This window comes from Pinus tabuliformis, chromosome 7, assembly GCF_031772625.1.
Source record: "Pinus tabuliformis cultivar Carrire ecotype Pingquan chromosome 7, CPIR1, whole genome shotgun sequence".
In the NCBI taxonomy this organism is placed as follows: domain Eukaryota; kingdom Viridiplantae; phylum Streptophyta; class Pinopsida; order Pinales; family Pinaceae; genus Pinus; species Pinus tabuliformis.
The window spans coordinates 942,225,637-942,250,527 of NC_142293.1; the positions used below are offsets into that span (position 1 = coordinate 942,225,637).

The 24,891-nt window shown below is 42.2% G+C and overlaps 1 protein-coding gene across 1 annotated transcript in view; it reads left to right on the forward strand.

Annotated features, from left to right (window-relative positions):
• The window catches only part of LOC149250737 (dynamin-related protein 5A-like), a 216,811-nt gene that overhangs the window by 41,270 nt on the left and 150,650 nt on the right, over window positions 1-24,891 (forward strand). The window contains exon 4 of the mRNA XM_089459224.1: window positions 22,844-22,945. Coding sequence (XP_089315350.1) covers window positions 22,844-22,945 — 102 coding nt within the window. The remainder of the gene's footprint in view (window positions 1-22,843; window positions 22,946-24,891) is intronic.

Here is a 24,891-nt window from a genome sequence, read left to right on the forward strand (position 1 = left end):
TTCCGCACTCGGGATGTTTTGCCACTTTGCACTATATTTGATGATTCTTTAGGATGATGCACTTGGACCAGCATGCCCCTAGGCCGACCTTAAGATTCATGAAGAGATGGAAGTTGATCTAGAGCCCAGATGATGGTCTCACCTTTTGAGACACAGGAAGGCTAGTAGCACACTTGGAAAGCACTCAATGTTGGAGCATATATGGACATTTTGGAGCAGTTGGAGAACCAAGAGACCACCTTTGGTGCCCTAAAGGGATGTTGGTGTCCACAAAGGGATTTTGAAAGAGATTTGAGGGCCAACACTCACATCATGATTTTTAGAGGCTTTTACACCACTCATGGCACCTTAGAGCCTTAACACATGCTACATGGAGCTCAACACATGGATGACGTCGACCTTTCTAGGCCCTGCAACTCACACGTGTGGGCAAATCATTTGTTTTATGTCTAAGCTATTGGGTTGGCTTGTAACCCAATGCATCATTATGATTTTACTTGTTTTCATGGGCTCTCAGGTTAATTAGGAATTATTCCTCATATAAATAGAGGAGAGGACTATTGCATTTCTCATCATCATCATTTGTGAACATGGCCTCTCTTCTTAGGTATCTCAACCTCTTTTCCTATTGGAGAGATGTGATCTTGTGACATCCATTGCGAGTTAATTCCCTATATAAACATATAAAATGATTTCTTATAATTATGTAACTATAAAATTTAAATGGTTGAGAGAGGGACACAAATTGCATTTCTTGAAGAGTTGGTTGTTTTAAATATTAGTCATGGGCTAACTAAGTGGGTTTGATGGGTTGACTACATATTAAATTCAGCTAGAAATGAAGGACGTGCTCATGTTCTCTTTGGGCAACAATTACAAGCAAGAAGAGGACAAATATTAAAGGCAATATGGGCTATGCTGTCGAGGTGGTTGGTTTGCATAGATTGCCTGGGGAATAGGGAGAACCACCAAGGAAGAGATGGAAAAAAAGGGGCACACATCATTCTCCATGAACATTTTTATCAGACGCGCTGAGGAGGAAGAGGCGATGTGCATAGAGAAAGAACAACCACTGTGAAAATTCGAGAATCCCCGAACCACTACTGCAGCAAATTGATATTACTTCTCCTACTTTATCCATGCAAGTCATTTATTGTGTTCTACAGTAAATATTGAAGTAAATGCAATTGCAGCCTTCACAACTTTAAATAATATGTGGAAACAAGAATTGAACAAGAAGAAATACACAACACACATTGGACACCGTTGTTTTTGGACAAATGTCCCCGGAAAAAACCCAACGCGGGAAAACTGATGCATCAACTGAGGGTTTGTATTATTATGCAGTAGTCTCTGAATACAATATTTGGATGCCTTACTGGCTATCCAATACAGAGAATCCGACTGACTGAGAGATGAGTGAGATATACCTCACACTATCACTGGCGATCCAATATTGATCCAACCATTGAATGGCTAGCCCCTAGCTGCCTTTGCACAGTTTCTGCGCAATCACTGTGTTGCTTTGCGTCACAACTTCTGGGGACTGCATCACTCCTTTGGTTGATCGATTTGCCTCTGGAACTTCGACTTTCTGCCTTCTTGGTCTCACACCCCGACTCCTGGCTCTAGAACTCGACACTCCAACAAATTTCGAATCTCCTCTCAGGCTCTGCACTGCTTCAGCTTGGCTCTACGTTGCGCAAGGTGGCTCTACGCTCTCTTATGGATCTCTCTCTGCCTCCTCTGCGAAGTATCCCTGGATCAGGAAATTTCCAACCAGAAAACTATCCTTGCCCCTCACTGCAAGAAATCACCTCGATCACTTCTCCGGCAACTGCTGCGCTGCTCTCTTGAGAAATTGATCTCTTGATCTCACTTGATGTGTTTTCCAAATGCCCGTCAAGCCTCTTCTTATAGTCTTCTCGTTGAGAACCAACGACCCAGATTAGGTTCTAATTAATGGCTTAGATCATTTTGGCTTGATCCTCATCTTCTTTTAGAAGTTACAGCCCCAGTTTAATTAATACCCTTTAATTATTTTAATTTCCTAAGTTTAGACTTAGGCCTTCATTAAAAATGATCAATTATTTTAATAAAACCTTCTCTGGGTGGAATTTCACAAAACGATTTCTAGGTATTCTGGAATACATGTGTCCAAGCCTCCCTGCAAATTTTGAGGCATAGAGCACATTCAATGCTACTAGAAATCAACACTCCCTCTTAGCGAGGAATGTGCTCTAGTAATGCAATCTGTTGAAGCATCACCCTTACTCTATAACATTTCCCTCTATGTTGATGTCTGACATCACTGCCCGCCAACTACTGCGCAAATGCTGCATCTGTGCTACTGCTAGCCCTATCACTGACAACTCTGCATCTGCACTGCAACCCTCTCCAACTGCTGTTGCTGCTGCAACAACAATGGAAAAGCATCCAAAATACTGAACCAAAGATGTTCAGCGTGATGCATCTGCTGCTGGAGTTCTAATTGCTGCTAGTCTCTGTGCTGTCACTAAAGGCACTGCGTTGTTTCTTATTTTGCTCTGTGCCAACTGCACTGCTGCCAACACTAATTTTGAGCTGCTCAGACTCTGTCGCTTCTAGCCATTGCAACTGTCACTTCGACACTCCCCTGCACCAACTGACGCTGGTCCATCCTCTACTTCTGATATGGGCTTCTGTAGCAAGGTAATGTCCTCAAGGATCTTGCCCATCTACAGTTATTTCAAACTACAGTACTAGATCATCCCACCTCTCCCCTGAAAGTATCTGGGCAATCATGGCGAACTCCTCTTCCTCGATCTTTGCTGTTGCAACCTGCGGATCATGTTTCTTGTCCTTGTCCTTCTTCTTGAGAGGACATTGTGTAGTGTAGTGACCAAATTCACCACACCGGAAACATTTGATCTTTGAGACATCTTTCTTCTTCTTCCACTGCTCTTGATGCCCCTTCGATGCAAGGGATGCATTCTCTTCGTTCTCCTTGGGCTTCGTCCCACTATTGTTGCTACCATCAAGTTTGCACTTGACTAAGTCTCGCCTCATCTCTTCCTGCTGAAGAGCGGCCCACATTACCTCCCAATCCGATAATCTTTCTTTGCCCAGGATACTCTGGACAAATACTTGCCATTCTTTTAAGATTGAATTCAGGGCCAACCTCACCATCTTTGTAGGCTGTGTTGATCCTACAGATGCCAACTGATCTCGGACTTCCTAAAGCTTTGATAGGAACGGATCAATGCGTTCCCCTTTCTCCATCCTTGCTGATCTCAACTTCTCCTCCAAGTACATCTTCCACTGCTCGGAAGATCCTTGATGTGTAGCCAAGGCAACCCACATCTCCTTGGCAGTGTTTTTGCCAACAATGTGACATTCAACATGATCCCTTACTCCATCGAGGATCAACCACTTGGCCTTCACCATTTTATCCTTGTTTTTCTTGAATGAATCTGGATTTGCAGGTTCAACTACCACACTATCAACATAGGCTTTGAGATTATGCTCATCTAGAAGGCATGAGATCCTAGCCTTCCAGACACATAGTTGGATTCTCCGTCCAATCGATCTTGATCTCTCAGCCCATTAGATGCCATCTCTGCCAACAAAATGTCCAACTGCCTCCTCCCTCCTTTGCGTTGTTGCTAAGTTGGCCTATGAACTCCCTGCTGGAGTTAGTAGATCTGCCTCTCTACTGCTTCTCAACAATTGAGAAATTGAATTCCCTGGCTAGGAATTCTCTGAGGAAGAAATTCTCTCAAAAGTGTCTCCTTCCTTATTTTGACATTTTCTGCTCCAGCAACTGCTGCAGAAAACTGCTCTGCGCTGAATTCGCTGTTGCGTTGTTCCCTCTACCACTGAAAAATCTCGATCTGGAAACCTTACCTCTCTGTCGGCTCACTCAGAGAGAGATCTTCCTTGAGAATTTTGCCTTCCTGGCTTGGACTGCGCAATTCCTCTAGGGATTCGATCTGTTGCCTACGCAACACTTCGATCTCCCTCCTCCTCTTCGGCGCTGGACTCTTCTGGTTTGCTCTCTTGCTTCACCCGCCCTCTGATACCATGTGAAATTTTGAGAATCCCCAAATCGCTACTGCAACAAACTGATATTACTTCTCCTACTTGTTAATCCATGCAAGTTATTTACTGTGTTCTATTGTAGATATCGAAGTAAATACATCTGCAACCTTCATAGCTTTTAAATAATATGCGGAAACAAGAACTGAGCAAGAAGAAATACACAACACACAATGGACACCGTTGTTTTTGGACAAATGTCGCCGGAAAAACCTAATGCGGGAAAACCGATGTAGCGGCTGAGGGTTTGTATTATTATGCAGTAGTTTCTGAATACAATCTTTGGATGGCTTACTGGCTATCCAATACAGAGATAAAAAATTTGGCAGTAATACCTCTCTTTGGAAGCAAATATTCTGAAAGTCTACCCCACGAAACCTTCTCCAGCACAATCTGAAGCACTGCGTCAATCCTCCTGGCCTCTGCGTTAGCTTGAAACCCTCTACGTCAGCCCTCTGAGGCTCTACGTAGCCTCTTTGACCTTTTGTGTCACTCCTGCAGCCTCTGCGTGGATGACGCAGGCCCTTCTAGCTTCTGCATAGTGCCTGCTAGCCTCTGCGTGGTCCCTATGGCTTTGCGTCTGCCTCTCTACTTTTGCGCTAGTCTTCCGGCACTGTCTTTGCCTCTCTGCCTCGTACTCATTGGCCCTCACTGCAACTGATCATTGATTCAATTTCTCTTAGCAAACCCCGCTCTAAAAAATCGAATGATTGATCACTCTGGTGTGTTTTCCAACTGACCCTCAAGCCTCTTCTTATACTTTTTCTGTTGGTCCTTCAATGGCCGAGATTACATCTCTAATCAACGACTAAGATTAGATTTGGCTTGATCCATGTCATTTGGAACCTTCTAACCCAATTTCATATTAATACCCATAATATTTTATTTTTCCTAAGTTTAGACTTAGGAACTCCATTAAAAATATTAATTATTTTAATATCTCCTAAACCGGTTAGAATTTGCCCAAACCATTTCTGAGTCTTGGAGATCTCATGTGCTTTAGCCTCCACCAATTTTCATGGCTAGCGCACATCCATGCTACCCCAAATCAACACTCCCTCTTAGCAATGACTGTGCTATATTAATACTCCACATTGAGCATCATCCTAATTATACGGCATCAGTACCTGTGCTGATGATAGGTCTCCCCGCCCAACATCCTCTACACTGTTGCATCTTGTACTGTTGCCCATGGCTCTGCCACTGCCACTGTTACATCCATACGACATCTCCCTTTGCATCTGTGATGCTGCTGGTCCTTTCTCCCAACATTGCGTCTGCACTGCAACCCCTTTTCATCATGCTGCATCGTGCTACTGATAACTTCTACTGCACTGCAACTCAGTTACTGAGAAGTAACTGATCCACCCAACTACTGACATCCCTGTCAGGCTAGAAACACTCCCGATGCTGAAGATCTCTCTGTCGCTATCTCGTGCTCCCTCTACTGCCTCTGCGCTGCTGCAACAACTCCTTGCCTCTCCATCGCTGCAACCCTCTCTGTGACATCTTGCACTTCTTCAACCTCCTCTGTGCCTCTTGCACTGTTGCAGCCCTCTCTGCGCTGCTAGGAACTACTGCATTGTAGCACTCTCTGCCACTTCATCCGCATCTGTTTCTACCGACATCCACCATCCTGCTACTCTCACTTCGGGGCTCCCATAGCTAGGTATAATCCAAGAGTTTAGGTACCTCAAAGATCCTGCCCCTCATCGCCTGTAGTCCTCCTGACTATAGCTTGATGTCTCCCCACCTCTTCTTTAGAGGTACATGAGCACTCATGGCACAATCATCATCCTCCTCAACCTCCTTTTCTACCTTCACTGGCGCTGCCTTGGAGTCAGACGCATCTCCCTTATTCTTCTTTCTCGGACACTGGTTCGCATAATGCCCCAGTTCCCCACAGTTGAAGCACTTTATCTTGGAGAGGTCTTTTTTCTTCCTCTTCTCCTGCTTCCTCGCAGATGCCAGAGCTGCATCCTCTTCCTCCTCTTTCTTGATCCGGACTCCTTTGCTGCTACTTCCCGTCTTGGACAACTGTTTGATCTCTTCTTGGCGAAGAGCTGCCCACAATTCTTCCCAATCTGGAAGATTCGCCTTGCCCAGAATACTCTGGACAAATGTCTCCCACTCCTCGGAGACTACGTTTAGGGCAATCCTCACCATCAACTCCTGATCCGGCGTGGCCCCTATGGAAGTCAGTTGGTCCCGGATCTCCTTCAATCTGTCGAGGAAGTGATTTATCTGCACCCCCTTCTGCATCTGGTATGACCGCAGCTGATTCTCTAGTAACATCTTCCTTTGCACGGAAGTATGCTAGTACAACGTCTTCAAGGCGTCCCACATTTCCTGTGCTGTCTCCTTCTCGACAATATGCTGGACCACATGATCCTTGACCCCATCAAGGATTATGCATTTTGCCTTGGTCATTGCTTCCTCGTACTTTTCATTGTTAGCTGGGTCAACTAGGATAGCCACTGTTCTCAAGGCAAAGGCCTTGATGCGATGTCTCTCTAGAATGGATAGGATCTTGGCCTTCCAAACGACAAAGTTGGATGCCCCGTCCAGCCTGTCTTGGTCCCTTAATCCATTCATGGCCATCTCTTTGCTCTTCTTTTCGACTCCTCTGAGTCTCTACTTCCCTCCCGGAAGTTCTCTCTAGACTCCCTCTGAGTCTTGATTTCCCTCCTGGAAATCTGCTTACCAACCATCGAGTCGCACCTCTCCGATCTCCTATGCACCTGCAACACTGATCTGGATTTCTTGGCTAGAAATCCACCTAGGTAGCGACTCCCTCTACCTTGGTTTTTCCACGTTAGGTACTGTTCTATCTCGATAGCAACAACACCCCACCAGCTTCACTCCCCGCAATCTGCCCACAACTTCCTATGCCCTAGCAACTGAAGCATTGAGCCTCGAGACTGTGAATAATCCCGGGAAGGCTAATTTGCTCCCTTGGCCAATTGCGTCAGCCCTCTTGGTCTCTGCGTGGTTCTTCATGAGCCTCTTCTGCCTTCTTCTGCCTCTGCACTGGCCTCTCTCTGGCTCAAACTGATGACGCAGTCCCTCTGCGTCAACCCTTCTCTGTTGCTTTCTGCCTAGGAACAACTTCTGTCACTCGGGACAACTGTTTCTGTTGCAAATTCTCTGATTCAGCTGGCGCCTTCAACTCTCCTGTGATCTGCAACGCTCTGATACCATGTTGAAATTTCTAAGTATTACTCGTTAGAAATTTTATCTGTATTCTCTGGTTTATTTCGCCTACTTGTTTAATTACTAACAAGTTATTTAACCATATAAACACTGAAATAAACACAATATAGTCTCAACCATCTACAGATCAACAACTGAAAGAAATAGACAAACACACAAGTGACACCGTTATTTTTGGACAATCGTCCCTAGAAAAATCCAACTTGGGAAAACCAGTGCAACAGTTCTGAGGGTTTTTATTATTAAGCAGTGTTTCTGAGTACATTGTTTCCAAACTGGCTCACCCGACAGAGATAAAAAAATCTGGCAGTAATACCTCTCTTCGGAAGTAGATATTCTAAAAGTTTGCCCCACGAAACCCTCTCCAACACAATTTGAAGCACTGCATCAGTCCTCTTGGCCTCTGCGTCAGCCTGAACCCCTCTGCATTAGACCTCTGAGGTTCTGCGCAACCTCTCTAACCTTTTGTGTCACTCCTGCAGCCTCTGCGTGGATGACACAGGCCCTTTTGGCCTCTGCGCAATCCCTGCTAGCCTCTCCATGGCTCCCTTTGGCTCTGCATCTGCCTCTTTGCTTCTGCACTGGTCTTCCGGCACTATCTCTGCCTCTCTCCCTTGTACTCACTGCCTCTCGCTGCAATTGATTACTGATTCGATTTCTCTTAGCAAACCCTGCTCTAGAAAATCGAATGACTGATCACTCTGGTGTGTTTTCCAACTGACCCTCAAGCCTCTTCTTATACTTTTCTTGTTGGTCCTTCAACGACCAAGATTACATCTCTAATCAACGGCTAAGATTAGATTTGGCTTGATCCATGTCATTTGGAACCTTCTAACCCAATGTTATATTAATACCCATTAATATTTTATTTTTCTTAAGTTTAGACTTAGGAACTCCATTAAAAATATTAATTATTTTAATATCTCCTAAATTGGTTAGAATCTACCCAAACCATTTATGGGTCTTGGAGGTTTCATGTGCTTTAATCTTTCCACCAATTTTCATGGCTAGAGCACATTTCGTGCTACCCCAAATCAACACGAGACACCCTGTTTCAGATGATATTATCGGTTTAAAAACACCTTTGAAAACACTCTACCTCAAGCTTTAGAATTTGGTTTGGAGTGACAACTGCAAGAGAGACTTGGTTGCAACTTGTCTACGGTTGGGTGGAGAGTTAGAGTCCCACACTTAGTTGCCATATCTCTTATAAGATAAGTATAATCTTATGATTTGTGCCGGTGATTATTATGTCTCTGTTCCTTGTGTTGAGATAATACTATGTTAATGCTGAGCAGTGTTGTTTTCTTGCATGAGTAAGGAATGTCATTATCACGTATAAATATTTATGGAGTGGTTCATTTCGTGTGGATATTTTGAGCTTGATGGTAATCCTAAGATTGATTGAGCTTGAAGGGATAACATTTTTTGTTAGTGAATAATTATTTGTACTGATTTGTTGGTATATTTGGTCATTGTCTTATTAACTTGCTCATGGTAACAATAAGGAATGTGAATTCCTGTGTAGAGGTGCTCCTAAATGTTTCCCTTAGGAAATGGTTTATTGTCATATCTGTTTTGAGCCTACAAATTGGTCTAAATGACCTATGTATGAAGAGGTAGACAACTTCTGTTAATTAGTTGAATGACTGTATGAATAAATGAGGCCAGTAGGCCTTGGATTATAACTTGTAAGCTCAAGAGGATTAGCAATCATTCATATATATATATATATATATATGCTTACAGGCTACTGGTCGAGCTAGGCTTGTTGAAAAAGCAACAAGAAAGTCTCAATTTGATTTTTGCCTTGATTAAATTGAGGAAATTTGAAATTCCACATTGGCAAGAAGAAAGACTTGTCCAAAATCAAGTGTTTCAATTGTCATGAATTTGGGTACTATGCCATGAAGTGTCCACACAAGAAGGAAAGAAAGAAGAAGCTTGCAGTAGTAGCAGCAGGTGAAGCTTTGGCTTCACAGTTCAAGCTTGACTTCACTCTGATCGCATGCACGGCGAGCATAGTGATGGGGAGAGTGTGGTATTTGGATAGTGTTGCCTCGTTCCACATGACAGGGATAAAGAGTTTTTCAATGATTTGGAGTAGAAAGATCTCCAGATGAACATTGAGATTGGAGATGACAGAAGGTACAATGTGACTGGGATCGGTATAGTCACCTTTCAGAGGGAGTTGGGCTCTCCTCTGATACTCAAGGATGTCATGTTTGTTCCAGGACTAAAGAAAAATCTCATGTTTGAAGCAATGTTGGAAGACCGTGGTTATGATGTGATCTTCAGGAAAGGGAAAGCATTCTTGAGACACATAGCCACAGGGCAGGTGAAACAGATTGGTGCTCGAGTTAAGAACCTGCATGCACTTGAGGTAGAAGATGCATGCAAAGCCTTGAGGAGAAAGGCAAGGGTTAGAGACATGGTGGTTGAGAGTGAGCATGATTTACCTCTCAAAATGGAGCCTCAAAAGGAGTCTCAAGAAGTTGTGGAGCGGCCACAAATGGAGAGGCAAAGAGGAGGCAGAGTGGAGACACCCACTAAGCAGAGACCTCCAGTAGTGGGAGAGTTCGAGCCAAGTGGGTAGAGGGAGCACATGCAACCATACCTCCATGTGTGAGGTGGGGTGATATGAAGCCCTAGTCCAAGAGTTGCAGAAATTTGGGTAGGGTCCATTGAGGCATTCTCCTCATGGATCACTACCTTGCTACAGGGGCCCACAATATTTAGTAGCAAGAGTATCAGTGTCAGTGAGATACTGAGGAGTGTTGACAGCAGAGCAGGAGGCTCAGTAGCAGAGTCAACGACAACACTGTTTTCCCAGTAGACAATTGTTGACACAATTGATTCAATTTTTTTGGATGCTTCTCAGTGGCAGATGTTGCAGTAGCAACAACAACAGTGAGAGGTGTTGCATGCAATACATTCCATAAGTGCAGGATAGGGGTAGTTGATAATCCCTTTCTTGCTGAGAGGGAGTGTTGAAAATGCAGCAAGCTGGTCTCGTTTTTATTTTTGCCTCGATTAAATTGAGGAAATTCGAAATTTCACATCAACAAACAACTTGAAGGAGTTAACTGAGGTGACATGGTTCTTGTCACTCAGTTAAGAACACTCAATTCGAGTTAATGAGTTGAAGTTCAGTTTGCTTGAGTTGATTCCTAAAAAATAGGAGTCTAGCATAGTTAATTTGAGTTAAGGGTATGCAGTTCAATTGTGTCCAGTGATTCCTAAATTTTATGAGCCTAGGTTGAGTTAATTTCAGTTGTAGCAATTTAATTCAGTTAAATTTAGTGATGGTCAGTTAAACTAGTTCTAACTCTTTGAAGAACTAGTTGAGGTCAAGTTGTGGAAGGGAACTTTATCCACACTCAATGATCAACTAGTTAATTGATGAATCAACCCAAAATAATTGATGCATGCAGGGAATTCGAGTTACCCAGTTGAGATAGGGATTCCAAGGTAGTGTACTATCTGCTGTAGGCTATTTCCATGTGTATAGGTGGTGCATGCAATTAGGAAAGACCTAGAGGAATTGTGCAATTCAATAGAGGGAATTTCCTAAATAATAGGGGCTAATTTCCTCAAGGAACAACACAAGGAAATAGGAGCTTGGAGGGCTTGAAAATTGGCTAAGTGTTGGCCAGAGTCAGTTAGTCAGGCAGAGGGATAGACTATACACTTGCAGGTTGTGCTCAGGCTTGAGCAAGCATATGTATTCATCTCTATTCTCTGATTAATGCAATACAGATAGGAAGGGGTTTTGAGCAGTTGCTTTCCCCTAAATAAATCTTTGTGCATGTGTGATGTTTCCTTTTTCATGTCTATGATTTGTGTTCTAGATGGTGAATTAACTTCTGCAGATCAATAGAGTAGTTTTGTGATTTAGTAAATTTCATGAGCAGTTTTGAATCTACAAATTAATTTCTACAGGGCCAAGATTTTGCTAAGCTCAAAAAAGACAATGTCATGTTATATATATATATATATATATATATATATATATATATATACGTATGTATACACGTATGTATACATGGGTTTATGGCCATGGTTGACCTTCGGAAAATGTTATTTTTTGTAGCATCAGACAAGTGTTCTAGTTTCAATTTGTGTCTAAGAGGCTAAGGAACATGAGTTCTCCAAAACCTAGAAAAGGTTTTGCGAAATAATCTTACGAAATGCCTCAATTAAATTAATTGATCAATAATTAAAAATTTCCTAAGTCTAACTTAGGAAATTTGATTAATTAATGGGAATTAATTGGGGATGATCGAGAATGCTTTAGAGACTCACATGGATTGAGTCTAAGTTGATCTTATCCATTGATGAGGATCTAATCATGGTTGTTGAAGATCCAACAAGAGATTATAAGAGCAGATCGATGGGATGAGGAGGGACACAAAAGGGAGAGCGAATTATCCAAAAAGTGTGAATTTCCCAGTGCATAATGATTCAGTGAGGGAAGAATTCGAGCCAATTGAGGAGCATCGGTGACTAAGGGAGCAACAAAGAGATTTGCAGAGGAATTTCCTTGCAGATTTCTAGTGCCAAAGAGGCAGGGAAGAGGGAGGTTGAATTGTTCCGCAGAAAAGCCATCCAGGCAGTTTGAGTGAGCCAGAAACCCTAGTGTAAGTGCTAGGAAGAGATCGATTAAGTTGTTGAAGGCTGGGAGAGCAGTCGGAAGGCAGAGCGAGTCATTTCTAGAGGCAGAGGGAGGCTAGATTGCCCAGTCGGAGCCAATTTCAAGGGTGATCCCGACTTGCGCAAGCCAATAGTGTGAGCAACGAGTAAGTTGTGTGAGCTGGCCAGAAGGAGGCCAGTTGATTTGCAGAGGGAGAAAATTCTCTCCCAGAAATTTTGCCAGATTATTTGCCGGAGGATTGCTAGTGAGGCGTCTAGATTATTGTACTCAATTTTCACTGCTGCGTAATATTAATATAAACCCGCATCTGCTGCACCGAGTTTCCCTTAGGGTTTTTTTGGGGACATTTGTCCAAAATAACTGTGTTAATTGCGTGCATGAATCTCTCAGTTCTACTTTAGTTTTCGGCAATGTATTTATTTTGTTGTGAAGAATTGCAGTGAGATTTATTCGTTATTAATTAGGAAATTAATAAATTGATAATTAGTTAGGAGAATAAATTCCAGTAGTTGCAGATCAAGGAATTTTAACACAAAAGTCAAGAAAGATAGCCTAGATGGCTTGTATACTCGTTGTATGCATATAAAGTCATGCGCAATTAGAGCCTAGTAAAGGCCTCTTACTTTCGCATTGTGAATTGGTGGAGTATGCGGGGTTGAAATCCTTAAATTTGAAGCATAAGAAGTCACAAGGAAATGGCGCAAACTCCCTTCGCTCCTGTGATCAAGTGCTTAGAATGGAGAAATTCAGGGCATCGATGGGTGAGCACTCATGGTCGTTGGATGACTGTGGAGGTTTGGTACCATGGAGGTTTCAAGTGGAGCACCAAGGGAAACTCCCGAGATCAAATGCTTGGGATGAGGTGGCAGTGGGGCTTGTTTCCAATGCATAAGGTGGGGAAAACACTCTGACTTGTGTATACCTAGGAAGCTATGAATGGCTGGGCTTGAAGGCTACGTGGGACCCTGCCTACATGGGGAGAGTGATGAAGAATGACATCATCATGGACCCTAGACCCAAAAATATTTGGATGCAGGGACTGATAGAACTGCTGGGATCTATTCCATGGGATGATTTGGCATGTGAGGCTTGCGAAAATTTCTGAATCTAACACGTCAGAAGCCCCTATTGCAATATCTGGTTTACTATCTCCTACTTGTTCTTTACATTGACAAGTTATTTAATAACATAAACATCGAAGTAAACACAATTGCAACCTTCACAAATATACAGATCAACAATTGAAATAAACTGAGACAACACAAGGGACACCATTATGTTTGGACAATCGTCCCCTGAAAAACCCAGTTCGGGAAAATCGATGTGACATATATGAGGGTTTTATTATTAAGCAGATTTCTGAATACAACTAGGGTGCCAGAAATGGTTCACCCTTCAGAGAATATCCTTGGCAGTGGTACCTCTCTCTGGAGACAGATATTCCGACAAATCAGCAATCGGATGATCAACCCCATAGTGACTCTGACTGTTCCTTGTGCTGGACAGCGAAAGCTACTCCACACACTCTTCTGGAACTGTGTCACCCTCTCTAAAACTGCATCACCCTCTCCCGGGTGATCTACTCTCAACCTACCCCAATGAACCTCCTCAGCACAACCTCTTCAGCCCAGCATCAACCTCTACAGCCTTCTGCGCTGTCTGCATTAGCCTTTGCGGCTTTCTGCGTCAGCCTCTGCATCCTCTGCCCTGGCCTCCTTGGCCTCTGCATCAACCCTCCTAGGCTTTGTGCTGCCTCTTCTGGCATTTTTGTTGCCTCTCTGATATGTATTCTTCAGCCTCTTGCTGAACTACCCCTCACTGCAACTGATCTCTAACTCAATTTCTTCAGCAAAACCAGCCCCAAAAAATTGAATTCTTGATCTCTCTAGATGTGTCTCCAATTGACCCTCAAGCCTACTCTTATACTTTTAATGTTGACAATTCAACGACCGAGATTAAGTCCCTAATCAACAGCTAAGATTAGATATGGCTTGATCCTCGTTATTTAGAACTTTCTCATCCATATTATATTAATACACATTAATATTTTAATTTTCCTAAGTTTAGACTTGGGGTCTCATTAAAAATATTAATTATTTTAATATCTCTTCATCCGAGTGGAATTTCTCCAAACGATTTTCGGGTCTTGGAGATTTCATGTGCCTTAGCCTCTCCACCAAATTTCATGGCTAGAGCACATCCGATGATACCAAAAATCAACACTCCCTCTTAGCGAGGAATGTGCTCTAATAATGCTTCACCATAGAAACATCACATTGATCTTCTGCATCGGTACCTGTGTTGATGCTTGGCCTGCTGCCTTACATCCCCTGCACTTGCTGCTTCCTATACTGTTGCCCATGACACTGCCACTGCTACATCCGTACTGCAACTCCCTCTCAACATGTTGCATCATGTTGCCCATAGCACTGCCACTGCTAAGTGCTGCAGTGCAACTCAGTTACTGAGAAGTAAGTAACTGACTTCACCCAAATACTGACATCGTGGTTAGTCTGGAAGCCTCGTGATGCTGAAGCTACCTTAGCTGCTATCCTGTGCTCCCTTTGCTGCCATTGCGCTGCTACAAAACCCTTTGTGCCTCTCGCACTGCTGCAACCTCCACTGCACTGCTACAGACTTCTGCACTCTAGCAATGCCTTGTCGCTCCATCACACCTTGCTCCACCCGACACCTGTCATCATGCTATTGTCGTTAAGGGCTCTCGTAGCCGGATGTGATCCAAGAGTTTGGGCACCTCAAGGATCCTGCCCCTGCATGTAGTCCTCCTAACTACAATTCTATGTTTCCCCACCTCTTCTCTAGAGGCACATGAGCACTCTTGGCATAATCATCATCAGTCACGACATCCTTCTCTGCCTTTGTTGGAGCAGCCTTCGAATCAAAAGCTTCTCCCTTGCCTTTCTTCCTGGGGCACTGAGATGCATAAAGTCCCAACTCTCTACAATTGAAGCACTTGACCTTGGAGATGTCTTTCTTCTTCCTCTTCTAAACCCCCTGTTGTCCCGTAGATGCTAGAACCGCATCCTCCTCTTTCTTGACTCGAACTCCCTTACCGCTACTCCTTGCCTTGGTCAACCTCTTGATCTCTTCCTGTCGAAGAGCTGCCCGCATCTCCTCCTAATTGGGGAGACTTGCTCTGCCCAAAACGCTTTGGACAAATGTCTCCTAGTCCTTGGAGACTGCATTCAAAGTGGCCCTGACCATAAACTCTGGATCTGGTGTAGACCCCACGGAAGTAAGTTGGTCGCGAATTCCTTGCAACTTGAGAAGGAAGTGATCTATCTCCTCTCCTTTTTGCATCTGATATGACTTCAGTTGATTTTCCAATAACATCTTCCGCTGCATGGAAGAGCCCTGGTATAAGGTGGTCAGGGTCTCCCACATCTCCCTTGCTGTTGACTTCTCAGCAATATGTGGTATTACATGATCCTTGACCCTGTCTAGGATCATTCATTTTGCCTTTGCCATGGCCTCCTCATGCTTTTCATTCGCATCAGGGTCAATTGGGACAACTATGGTTTTCAAGGCATAGTCCTTGATGCGATGTTTATCCAGGATTGCCAGGATCTTAGCCTTCCAGATGACAAAATTGGAAGCCCCATCCAGTCTGTCCTGATCCCTCAATCCGTTCACTGCCATCTCTGCTCTGCTAGACTCCCTTTGAGTCCTGATTTACCTCCTGGAAATCCTTCTGCCAATTTTCGAATCACTCCTCTCCAATCCCCCTTTGCTGCTGCAACTTGGATCTGGATTTCTTGGCTAGAAATCTGTCGAGGTAGTGCTTCCCTCTACCTTGGTTCTGTCTCCTTGGACATTGTTTTGCATAGACAGAAACAATGTCCTACTAGCTCCTCAAATCACAATCTACACAGCTCCCTTAGCCCCAACAACTGAAGAATCTAAGCCCTTCAGGCTCAGCGTAATCACAGCTTGGGCTGAATCTGTGCCTCCCTGCCAACTGCGTCAAACCTTCCTGGCTGAGAAGGATGACGTGGCTTTGCGTGAGCCTGTCTGCCCCTCTCTGCCTCTGTGTTGGCTGTTCTCCTAGCTTAGAATGTTGACGTAGGCTCTGCATGAGCCTCTGCGTCACTCCTCCTCTTGCCTCTTTAGCTCTGGAACAACACTGTCTCTCGGGACAGCTGCTTTTTGCTGCAAATTCACAGATTTCTTCGGTTGGTGTCTTTAGTCCTCTTTGATCCACAATCGCTCTGATACCATGTGAAAATTTCTGAATCTAACTCATTAGAAACCCCTACTGTAATATTTGGTTTACTATCTCCTACTTGTTCTTTACATTAACAAGTTCTTTAATAACATAAACATCGAAGTAAACACAATTTCAACCTTCACAAATATACGGATCAACAATTGAAATAAACGGCGACAACACAAGGGAAACCATTATTTTTGAACAATCGTCCCTGAAAAAGTCCAATTTGGGAAAACTGGTGCAGCATGTATGAGGGTTTTATTATTAAGCAGATTTCTGAATACAACTAGGGTGCCAAAAATGGCTCACCCTTCAGAGAATATCCTTGGTAGTAGTACCTCTCTCCGGAGACAGATATTCCAGCAAATCAGCAACCAGATGATCAACCCCATAGTGACTTTGACTGTTCCTTGTGCTGGACACCGAAAGCTGCTCCACACTCTTCTGGAACTGTGTCACCCTCTTTGGAACTGTGTGACCCTCTCCTGGTTGATTTGCTCTCAGTCTGCCCCACAGAACCTCCTCAGCGCAACCTCTTCAGCCCAACATCAACGTCTACAGCTGTCTGCGTTGTTTGCGTCAGCGTCTGCGGCTTTTTGTGTCAACCTCTGCGTCCTTTGCGTTTGCCTCTGTGTCCTATTCGTCTGCCTCTGCGGCTTATGCGTCCTTTGCGCTGGCCTCCTTAGGCTCTGCGTCAGCCCTCCTAGGCTCTACGTTGCCTCTTCGACACTTGTGCTACCTCTCTAATTTGTATTCTTCAGCCTCTTGCTGAACTGGGCCTCACCGCAACTGATCTCTAGCTCGATTTCCTTAGCAAACCCAACCCCAGAAAATCAAATTCTTGATCTCTCTTGGTGTGTCTCTAATTGACCCTCAAGCCTCCTCTTATACTTTTCCTATTGACGATTCAACGGACAAGATTAAGTCCCTAATCAACGGCTAAGATTAGATTTGGCTTGATCCTTGTTATTTAGAACTTTCTCACCCATATTATATTAATACACATTAATATTTTAATTTTCCTAAGTTTAGACTTAGGGTCTCATTAAAAATATTAATTATTTTAATATCTCTTCATCCGGGTGGAATTTCTCCAAACGATTTCTAGGTGTTGGAGATCTCATGTGCCTTAGCCTCTCCACCAAATTTTATGGCTAGAGCACATCTGGTGCTACCAAAAATCAACAAGGCCCATTCTGTGGGTGCAAGGGTTGTGTGGCATATATGCATTCATTTACTGGTCGAGGAGAAGGCGAATCCCAACGCAGAGCTGGCGCTGCCAGTGTAGCCCAGAAGATTGTCCCCGAAGGTTTCAATGGGGAGATGTGTTGAGACCTGCCGGGATATAACTCCTGGGGTGATGTTTCCATAAAAAGCTCGTGCTTGTATATTATATGTGGGATTTCATTACATGTATATCCATTATGCGCATTATACATTGCACCTTGTAATGGGGTTTAACAAGTATGTGCGGGTTAATAGTTGCCATGAACCCCATGACTCGGATAGCCACGTGGGCGCCACATGGCAGGTCAGGATGACGCGACCTTCATTGGTAGGCCAATCTTTGAATGACTATAATTTCCAATCTGAAAGCCCGATTGAGGCAAATTTATATATCGTCGGATTCATCTCGATGAGATGGACGTAATGGTGTCATTTGCTTTGAGTTTCAAAGGAGTAAAAACAACAAAAAATTTAGACCCTATCTCCATAATTGAACCTTGGGGGTTGGGTCATTGCAGTAAATACCTCCTTCTAACCTTTGTTTTTGAGTTGGGATTTGTAGGGGGTATGTTACAGAGTGGTATTAGAGCTTCCAGGATCAACACTTGGATTGGATGGGCTCTATCGTAGGAGAAATGTGGTCAAGGGTTCAATACAAGACCTTTGGAGATTGAGTAAGGCCTTAAAGCCTTGTGATAAGCATTAGAAGCCTGATTGTCTTGTGGATTGATTATGTGTGTTGCTAATGAGTTGATTATGTATAACATGATACTAATGCTTGGATATGATTTTTATTGTTATGGAAATGCTAACCTTGGATGTGATGTTCCAGCTAGCCTTACCGCAACAAACTCCCAATAACAAACCAAGGTGATGATCTACATTGTGCACTTATGTACATATAATCTGACAATTATGCGAGTGTATGACAACACATAAGAGGAAACTAAAGGCCAAAAAATAAATGAGGACAAAAATGGTGCAATACAACACTAACCAGTCACATGGATATGAAGAGGAAAGATCAGTTGAGCAGAGAAGAGAGACAGGTTCTCCTGACTTAATGGACACATTGAGGAGTCTAAGGGCTGAAATAAGGAGTTGCAAGGCTGACAATGAAAGGCTTGTCAAAGCACAAGAGAGGCAAGTAGCAATCCTATTGCAGAGTCTTTTAGACTTACAAGGGCAAAGACAACATAAGTTGGGAGATAGTTCTAGGGACACACAGAGTCCCTTAGAACCAGAAGAAAGAACAAATGGAGCAGATGGGAGCAGATCCAGAAAGAGACAGAATGCCAAGTGAAGATACAATGAAAGGAGGTACTCTGCTAGACACTCCAGAGAAGAGGATCAGCACCCATGAGCAGCAGCTTGAAGGCACTCATAAAAGGCATTATCATCATCATCATCATGATAGGAGGGAAAAAGAATATGTACAAGAGGAATTTAAGAAATCTAAGCCTCCTACATTTGATGGTGAGGTAAAGGAAGCAGAAGATGCCGAATCATGGCTGCTGGGGATGAAAAAGTTCTTCAAAATTCATAACTACTATGAGAATATGAAAGCAAGGGTGGCAACCTTCAGCCTGAAAGGCAAGGCCGATATTTGGTGGGAGGATCTAAAGAATGTACAATGCATAAGAGGAGGAGAATGTACAAAACTAATTTCTTTAGTGTTTCATTAACAAATGAATAGTTCCAATCACCTGCACTTTTGACTTGATAAAAGCAAAAACATAATTTTCTTCTTTTTAATTACTCTACATAAAAAAATATATGTTCTCAAAAGAGAGACTTCAACTAAAACTAGCAAACTTCAAAAGCCTCAATTCATATTTAATATAATATGAACTTTTTACCATATGGAGTGTACAAAGGAAAGGAATGGATTACCTCTCTTTCACGAATTAAATATCTCCGTGGGCTGCATGGTCATCATGCAGTTAGGTTCTGCACAGTATACTCAAATCCTCCTTCATCCCTGGTTTGAAAATTGTGGTGAGTTGCTGAGTGTGAATTGCTGTGGGCAGATTGCTTGATTGATTTTATTTGCTGGGTTTGGATTTGGAGAGCTTAAAAGCTTGTCAAGGAACAATCTCACTGGATATTTGCCTTCTGATGTCTTCAATCTTCAATGCAGTCTTCTTATAAACCTCTTCAAGGCAGTCTTCCTCCAAATATCTGAGTGACACGAATCCTCCATATGGGGAAGAATGCTCTGGAATGGTGGCACATCTCTCTACCACATGGATTATTATCTAATGATTCCAAATTGTGCAAATGCTCCATTGCTTGAATCTCAGCTTGGAGGGATGTCAAAATTACAATTGGCTATTCAAAAGGAGGCAAGCAACTATATTATGCTGCTGTTGGTTGTGCAAAAACCATTGTCTCAACAGAAACTGTCCAGTTAATTGACTTATACAACATCCGACCAAAAAACAGGAATCACGGACTTTGACCAGATTGGCTCTGGTTCTCTTACTGTCGATCAATATTGATATGTTTTTGTTCCTGACAATTTAGCAGAAGAGGAAAACTACCAAAAATTGACTGATCAATCTGGCCTCAAACTGAAGTTCAAAGCATGTAGAATTGAAGGCAGAATGCAAAATCTTGTTGGAACTTTTGTTTTCTCTTTGCATTAAAACTATAAAATCTCCCCATCTCTCTTGACCTTTGAGCTCTAAGCACCTTGGCTGTCCATCCCCTCATCTATATTTGTATTCATTGTAGTCCATTTTCTTCGTAAAGGAAGTGGAGATCAAGGGAGAGAGAGCACTTTACTAGGTTCACCAGAGAATTACACCGAAGGTTATTTGAGCTGAAAAATGGTCGGCACTCGTAGAAATATGCATGTTACTACCTCAAAGTGTGTGTGGGGTGCAAAAGTCTTTGAGGCAACTACTAATGGATTAGATCTTTTCAACTCCCAATCTGGATCTTCTGTCTACAAAGGAATTTATCTCCCCTTTAAGTTCCGACAGGGAATTTGACAGGTCCTGGAAATAATCTCGGCGGTGATTTATTCAAACAATAGATTTGAAAGCCATATCTGATTGGCCAATGCACTCTAACTTCGGCTTTAAAAATCTTTGGCTTTGAAATCTGATGTGATGAGAATCGAGATAGATCCGAGTGGCGAATGTCATCCTGTTGAAGTCATTTGAGCCACCTCATTAGGAGGAATCTGTTCCAGTCATACATGTGGAGATCACAATTCTAGATTTTTAGCCTCTCCTTCTTGAAGTTACTCTTATTAACATTTGCACCATATCCCCTGGGTGTCACCAAGTCACCATTTGGTGGGCTGGAAAGGCACTTTTTGCCCACTCAAGCCCAGTGGATGTTCAAATCAGCATTTGAGCAACACTTTCCCCTTCAACAGAAATGAGGGATGATTTCCTCTTGGGAGGGAGGAATTGAAGAGTTATAGTCTAGTGAACCTGTATTATACTTTTATTTTTATATTTTTGTACTCGACCTCTGAGCCGTAAGCGCCTTGGCTGTCCATCCCCTCATCTACATTTGTAATCATTGTAGTCCATTTTCTTCCTAAAGGAAGGGGAGATCAAGAGAAAGAGAGAGCGCTCTACTAGGTTCACCAGAGAATTACACCAAAGGTTATTTCGGCTGAAAAATGGCTGGCGCTCATGGAAATATGCATGTTACTACCTCCAAGCGTGAGTGGGATGCAAAAGTCTTTGAGGCAACTACTAATGGATTAGATCTTTTCAACTTCCAATCTGGATCTTCTGTCTAGAAAGGAGTTTATCTCCACGGCATCACATTCCAGCTCAGAGTTCTGTAGCAAGTTCTCCGGATCATGCAAGTATGTCACCAATTGGAAAGCATTGCTTCGCAGATTCTAAGTGCATCAAATTTAAGCTCCGACAGGGAATTTGACAGATTCTGGAAATAATCTTGACAGTGATTTATTCAAACAATAGATCTGAAAAACAGGTCTGATTGGCCAACATACTCTAACTTCAGCTTTAAAAACATTCCACTTTGAAATCTGACGTGATCAGATAGATCTGATGTTCATCCACTTGAAGTCATTTGAGCCACCTCATTAGGAGGAATCTGTTCCAGTCACACATGTGGATATCACAATTCTAGATTTTTAGCCTCTCCTTGAAGATACTCTTGTTAACATTTGCACCATATCCACTGGGTGTCACCAAATCACCGTTTGGTGGGCTGGAAAGGCACTTTTTGTACACTCAAGCCAAGTAGATGTTCAAATGAGCATTTGAGCAAGATTTTCCCCTTCAAAAGAAATGAGGGATGATTTCCTCTTGGGAGGGAGGAATTGAAGAGATATAGTCTACTGAACCTGTATTATATTTTTATTTTTATACTTTTGCACTTTAGTAGATTTTGTTCTTTATTCTGATCTCTTTTTGGTCACCTAGTCCAAATTTATCAGTTATCCACTTTATTTTATTTTATTGGGGACTTTGGTGGGCTTTGTTTTTTATCCTGGTCTCTTTTGGGTGACATAGTCTCAATTGATCAGTTACCCACTTTACTGTATTAATTGGAGACTTGGTCAACTTTGATTACTGTCCAGCATCCCCACAATTCTATACTCTATATATGGTAATAGAACTGAGTGTATTGCATGTATACAGTTCTGGTGATATTCTTCATACTTGCATTCTTTTATCCTTGTGAATTCTGTGTGGGAGTATCTCCTTGCACTGTTGATATTGTGCTCATATCACAAAATTGTCCCTTGCAGACTAATATCAATCAAGCCTCTCTGGTCAACAGAGCTTTTGGAGCTCCATTCTAGATATCAAGTTTTACATTCCAAAAGATTGTGATGTTATTCAAAAGATTAAGTCCAGTATGTAGTGATGAGAGTTGCAGCTAAACTGGTTTATAGTTTATATATTATGCTTTATCCAGCTGTACAAAACAGTTTTGAGCTAGTGGTTGTCTAGTTTCATGGGTTTGCCTTTTGTGGAGTTCTGCATTCTCAGAGCCTGAATTGTCACAGGGCGAAGCCCATCTTCCAACATTCTTGGAAGAAGAGAGTTATATGTTCAGTAACTTTGTAAAATGAACACTTTGATTGGTTGGTCTGTTCAATTGAAGTAGCCCGTCTTTATTCTTATTCAAATGGCTTTCCTTGAATTTGAGTCTTTTTGAACTTGTCAAATAAAGATTGACTCCATATTCATTACCATCACTAAGCTTCAAATTTTCATGTTTGTACTGTGTGCATAAATATACAATGCCTATGTATATATTGCCAAATTCTCGTGTATGCATAGCATGGAAACTGGTTTCTGTTCCTTGAATTAGATACTCTGTAATGGCTTGCAATTTAGCTAATTGATTAAAAAAAATTGATTTTTCTCTTACATTATTTGTTTATTCTTTGTCCCTGACACATAAAAGTCAATTTGAAATATGTCTGAGACATGCAGCCGCAGTGCAGAAAGAGATCCAGGGTGAGACTGATAGGGTAGCTGGACATATGAAGAGGATTTCCCCTTCGCCAATTCATCTTAGCATATTTTCCCCACATGGTAGGCATCTTTGGTTCATATTCAGAGTTCCACTGTAAAATCTGGCTTTAATCTTATTACTTTGGTTTACTGAATATGCTTGAAGGTATTCAAAGTTTATGAGATCTAACCTTCAATATTCATTTTATTCATATACCGAATGCTTATGGACTTTGGTTCTGACCTTGTTATCTGTGACCAGTACTTTCAGTTTCTTTTCTAATTTATCTGCATCTGTTATTTGTATTTTTAATCCATTAACCCTGCAAAAAGACACCCTAACACTGAAGCAAGATGAATTGGAAGATTTGTTTCAGAATTGTTAGGAATGCTGCATGGTAACTAGTTTCTTAGACTAAGATGACTGCCTGTGTTGTTTCTTGTTTTTTTTGAACTTCTTGTCTCCTTTGTCCAACTTGTCCTTCAGCTTTTTTCAGTCGTCCTGGGATAAGACCCAGCCTATCAATTAAGCACACAATGTTGCACATTTGCTAAGTCACTTGACATGATGACATGGGACTTGGAGGACATGGAAATATGTGTCTGACATGAGACACGACGATCCCAGAAACAGGGCAAAGAGGACACCTTATATATATATATATATATATATATATATTAAAAAAATAACAAATTAGTGAATTACACAAAATGAAATATAGACATAAAGATTCAAATTTTGTTAAAGCTAGAAACTAAAACATTTACATGATGATGATACGGATTCAATCATATAAGTTTACAACCAGTTACGACTTAGTACTTACAAGTACTACATCATTGATGATCAAATGACAAAATCACAATAAATTAGAACCATAAACTGCAGTTTTCTCATTATGTCATCAAAATCTAGATGCATTACATAGATAATAAGTCACTGTCGCTATTGGTTGGAATGTCAATGGGAAATAAAAAATAGGGTAGATGCTAGAACCGTAGATGAAAGAACTCATGGCTCATGATTGTCAGTAACCCTCCATCTCAGAATCATCAAATCAGCATCATTGCCACTGCTCTCCCCTCCATCCTCTTCTATATCCAATCCAATCGGTGAATCTTCCAATGTGGAGGATGACTCCTCAAAAATGATCAGCTCTAGACCTTTTGCGCTTGAGCCTGCTGTCTTGCTACAACAATGTCCTTTTCAGCATTTGAAGCTGCACTTGCAGCCCCACTTCCAAGCTCCAGCAGATGGAACAATAGTAGAGGGTGATGAAATTAGAGGAGGGAGGACAACCTCAATAAGGGCATTCCTGTGAAATTTTCATTATTGCAGCAACTGGAAATTATTCCTCTAACTGAATATTATTATGTGCAGTTTATTTTCTATTACGGCAAACAACGAATAAAATCGCTCCTACAATTTTCACCAAAAATAAAATGCATTGCGGAAATAAAACTGGAACCGAGAAAAGAGAGCACACACAAAATAAAATTGACACCGTTTTTTTTTGGACAAATATTTTCAGAAGAACCCAATGTGGGAAAACCAGTGCAGCAAATGAGGGTTTTATTATTATTATTCAGCAACAAAGTCTGAGTACAATGTTTGGATGCTAAATTGACAATTCTCTCCTAAGAGATCATTGAAAAAATATCTGAGAGAATTTTCTCTCTCTCCACAAGCAATCCTGGCCTAATCTGACCTCACAATCAACTCCTAATCTGCCTCTGCGTCAACCTCTGTGTAGACACTTCCTGTAATAGCTACAATTTTCCTCTATTGACTGTCTATGCCATTGAGAAGGATTCGCGGGCCCTCTGGAAGAATTTTCTTGGCACTCAGATACTGAATCGATCTCTCCTTTGGTTGAATTGAACTGCCTCTTTGAGGCTCTGTGCAAGCCCCTGCACAACCTGCTGTGGAATAACTCAACCTCTCTCTGCTGCCTCTTCTGACACTAGAAAATCCTCCGGAATCACTCTGCTGCTGCTCCTCAAGCTCTACTATTTGATCTCCGGCT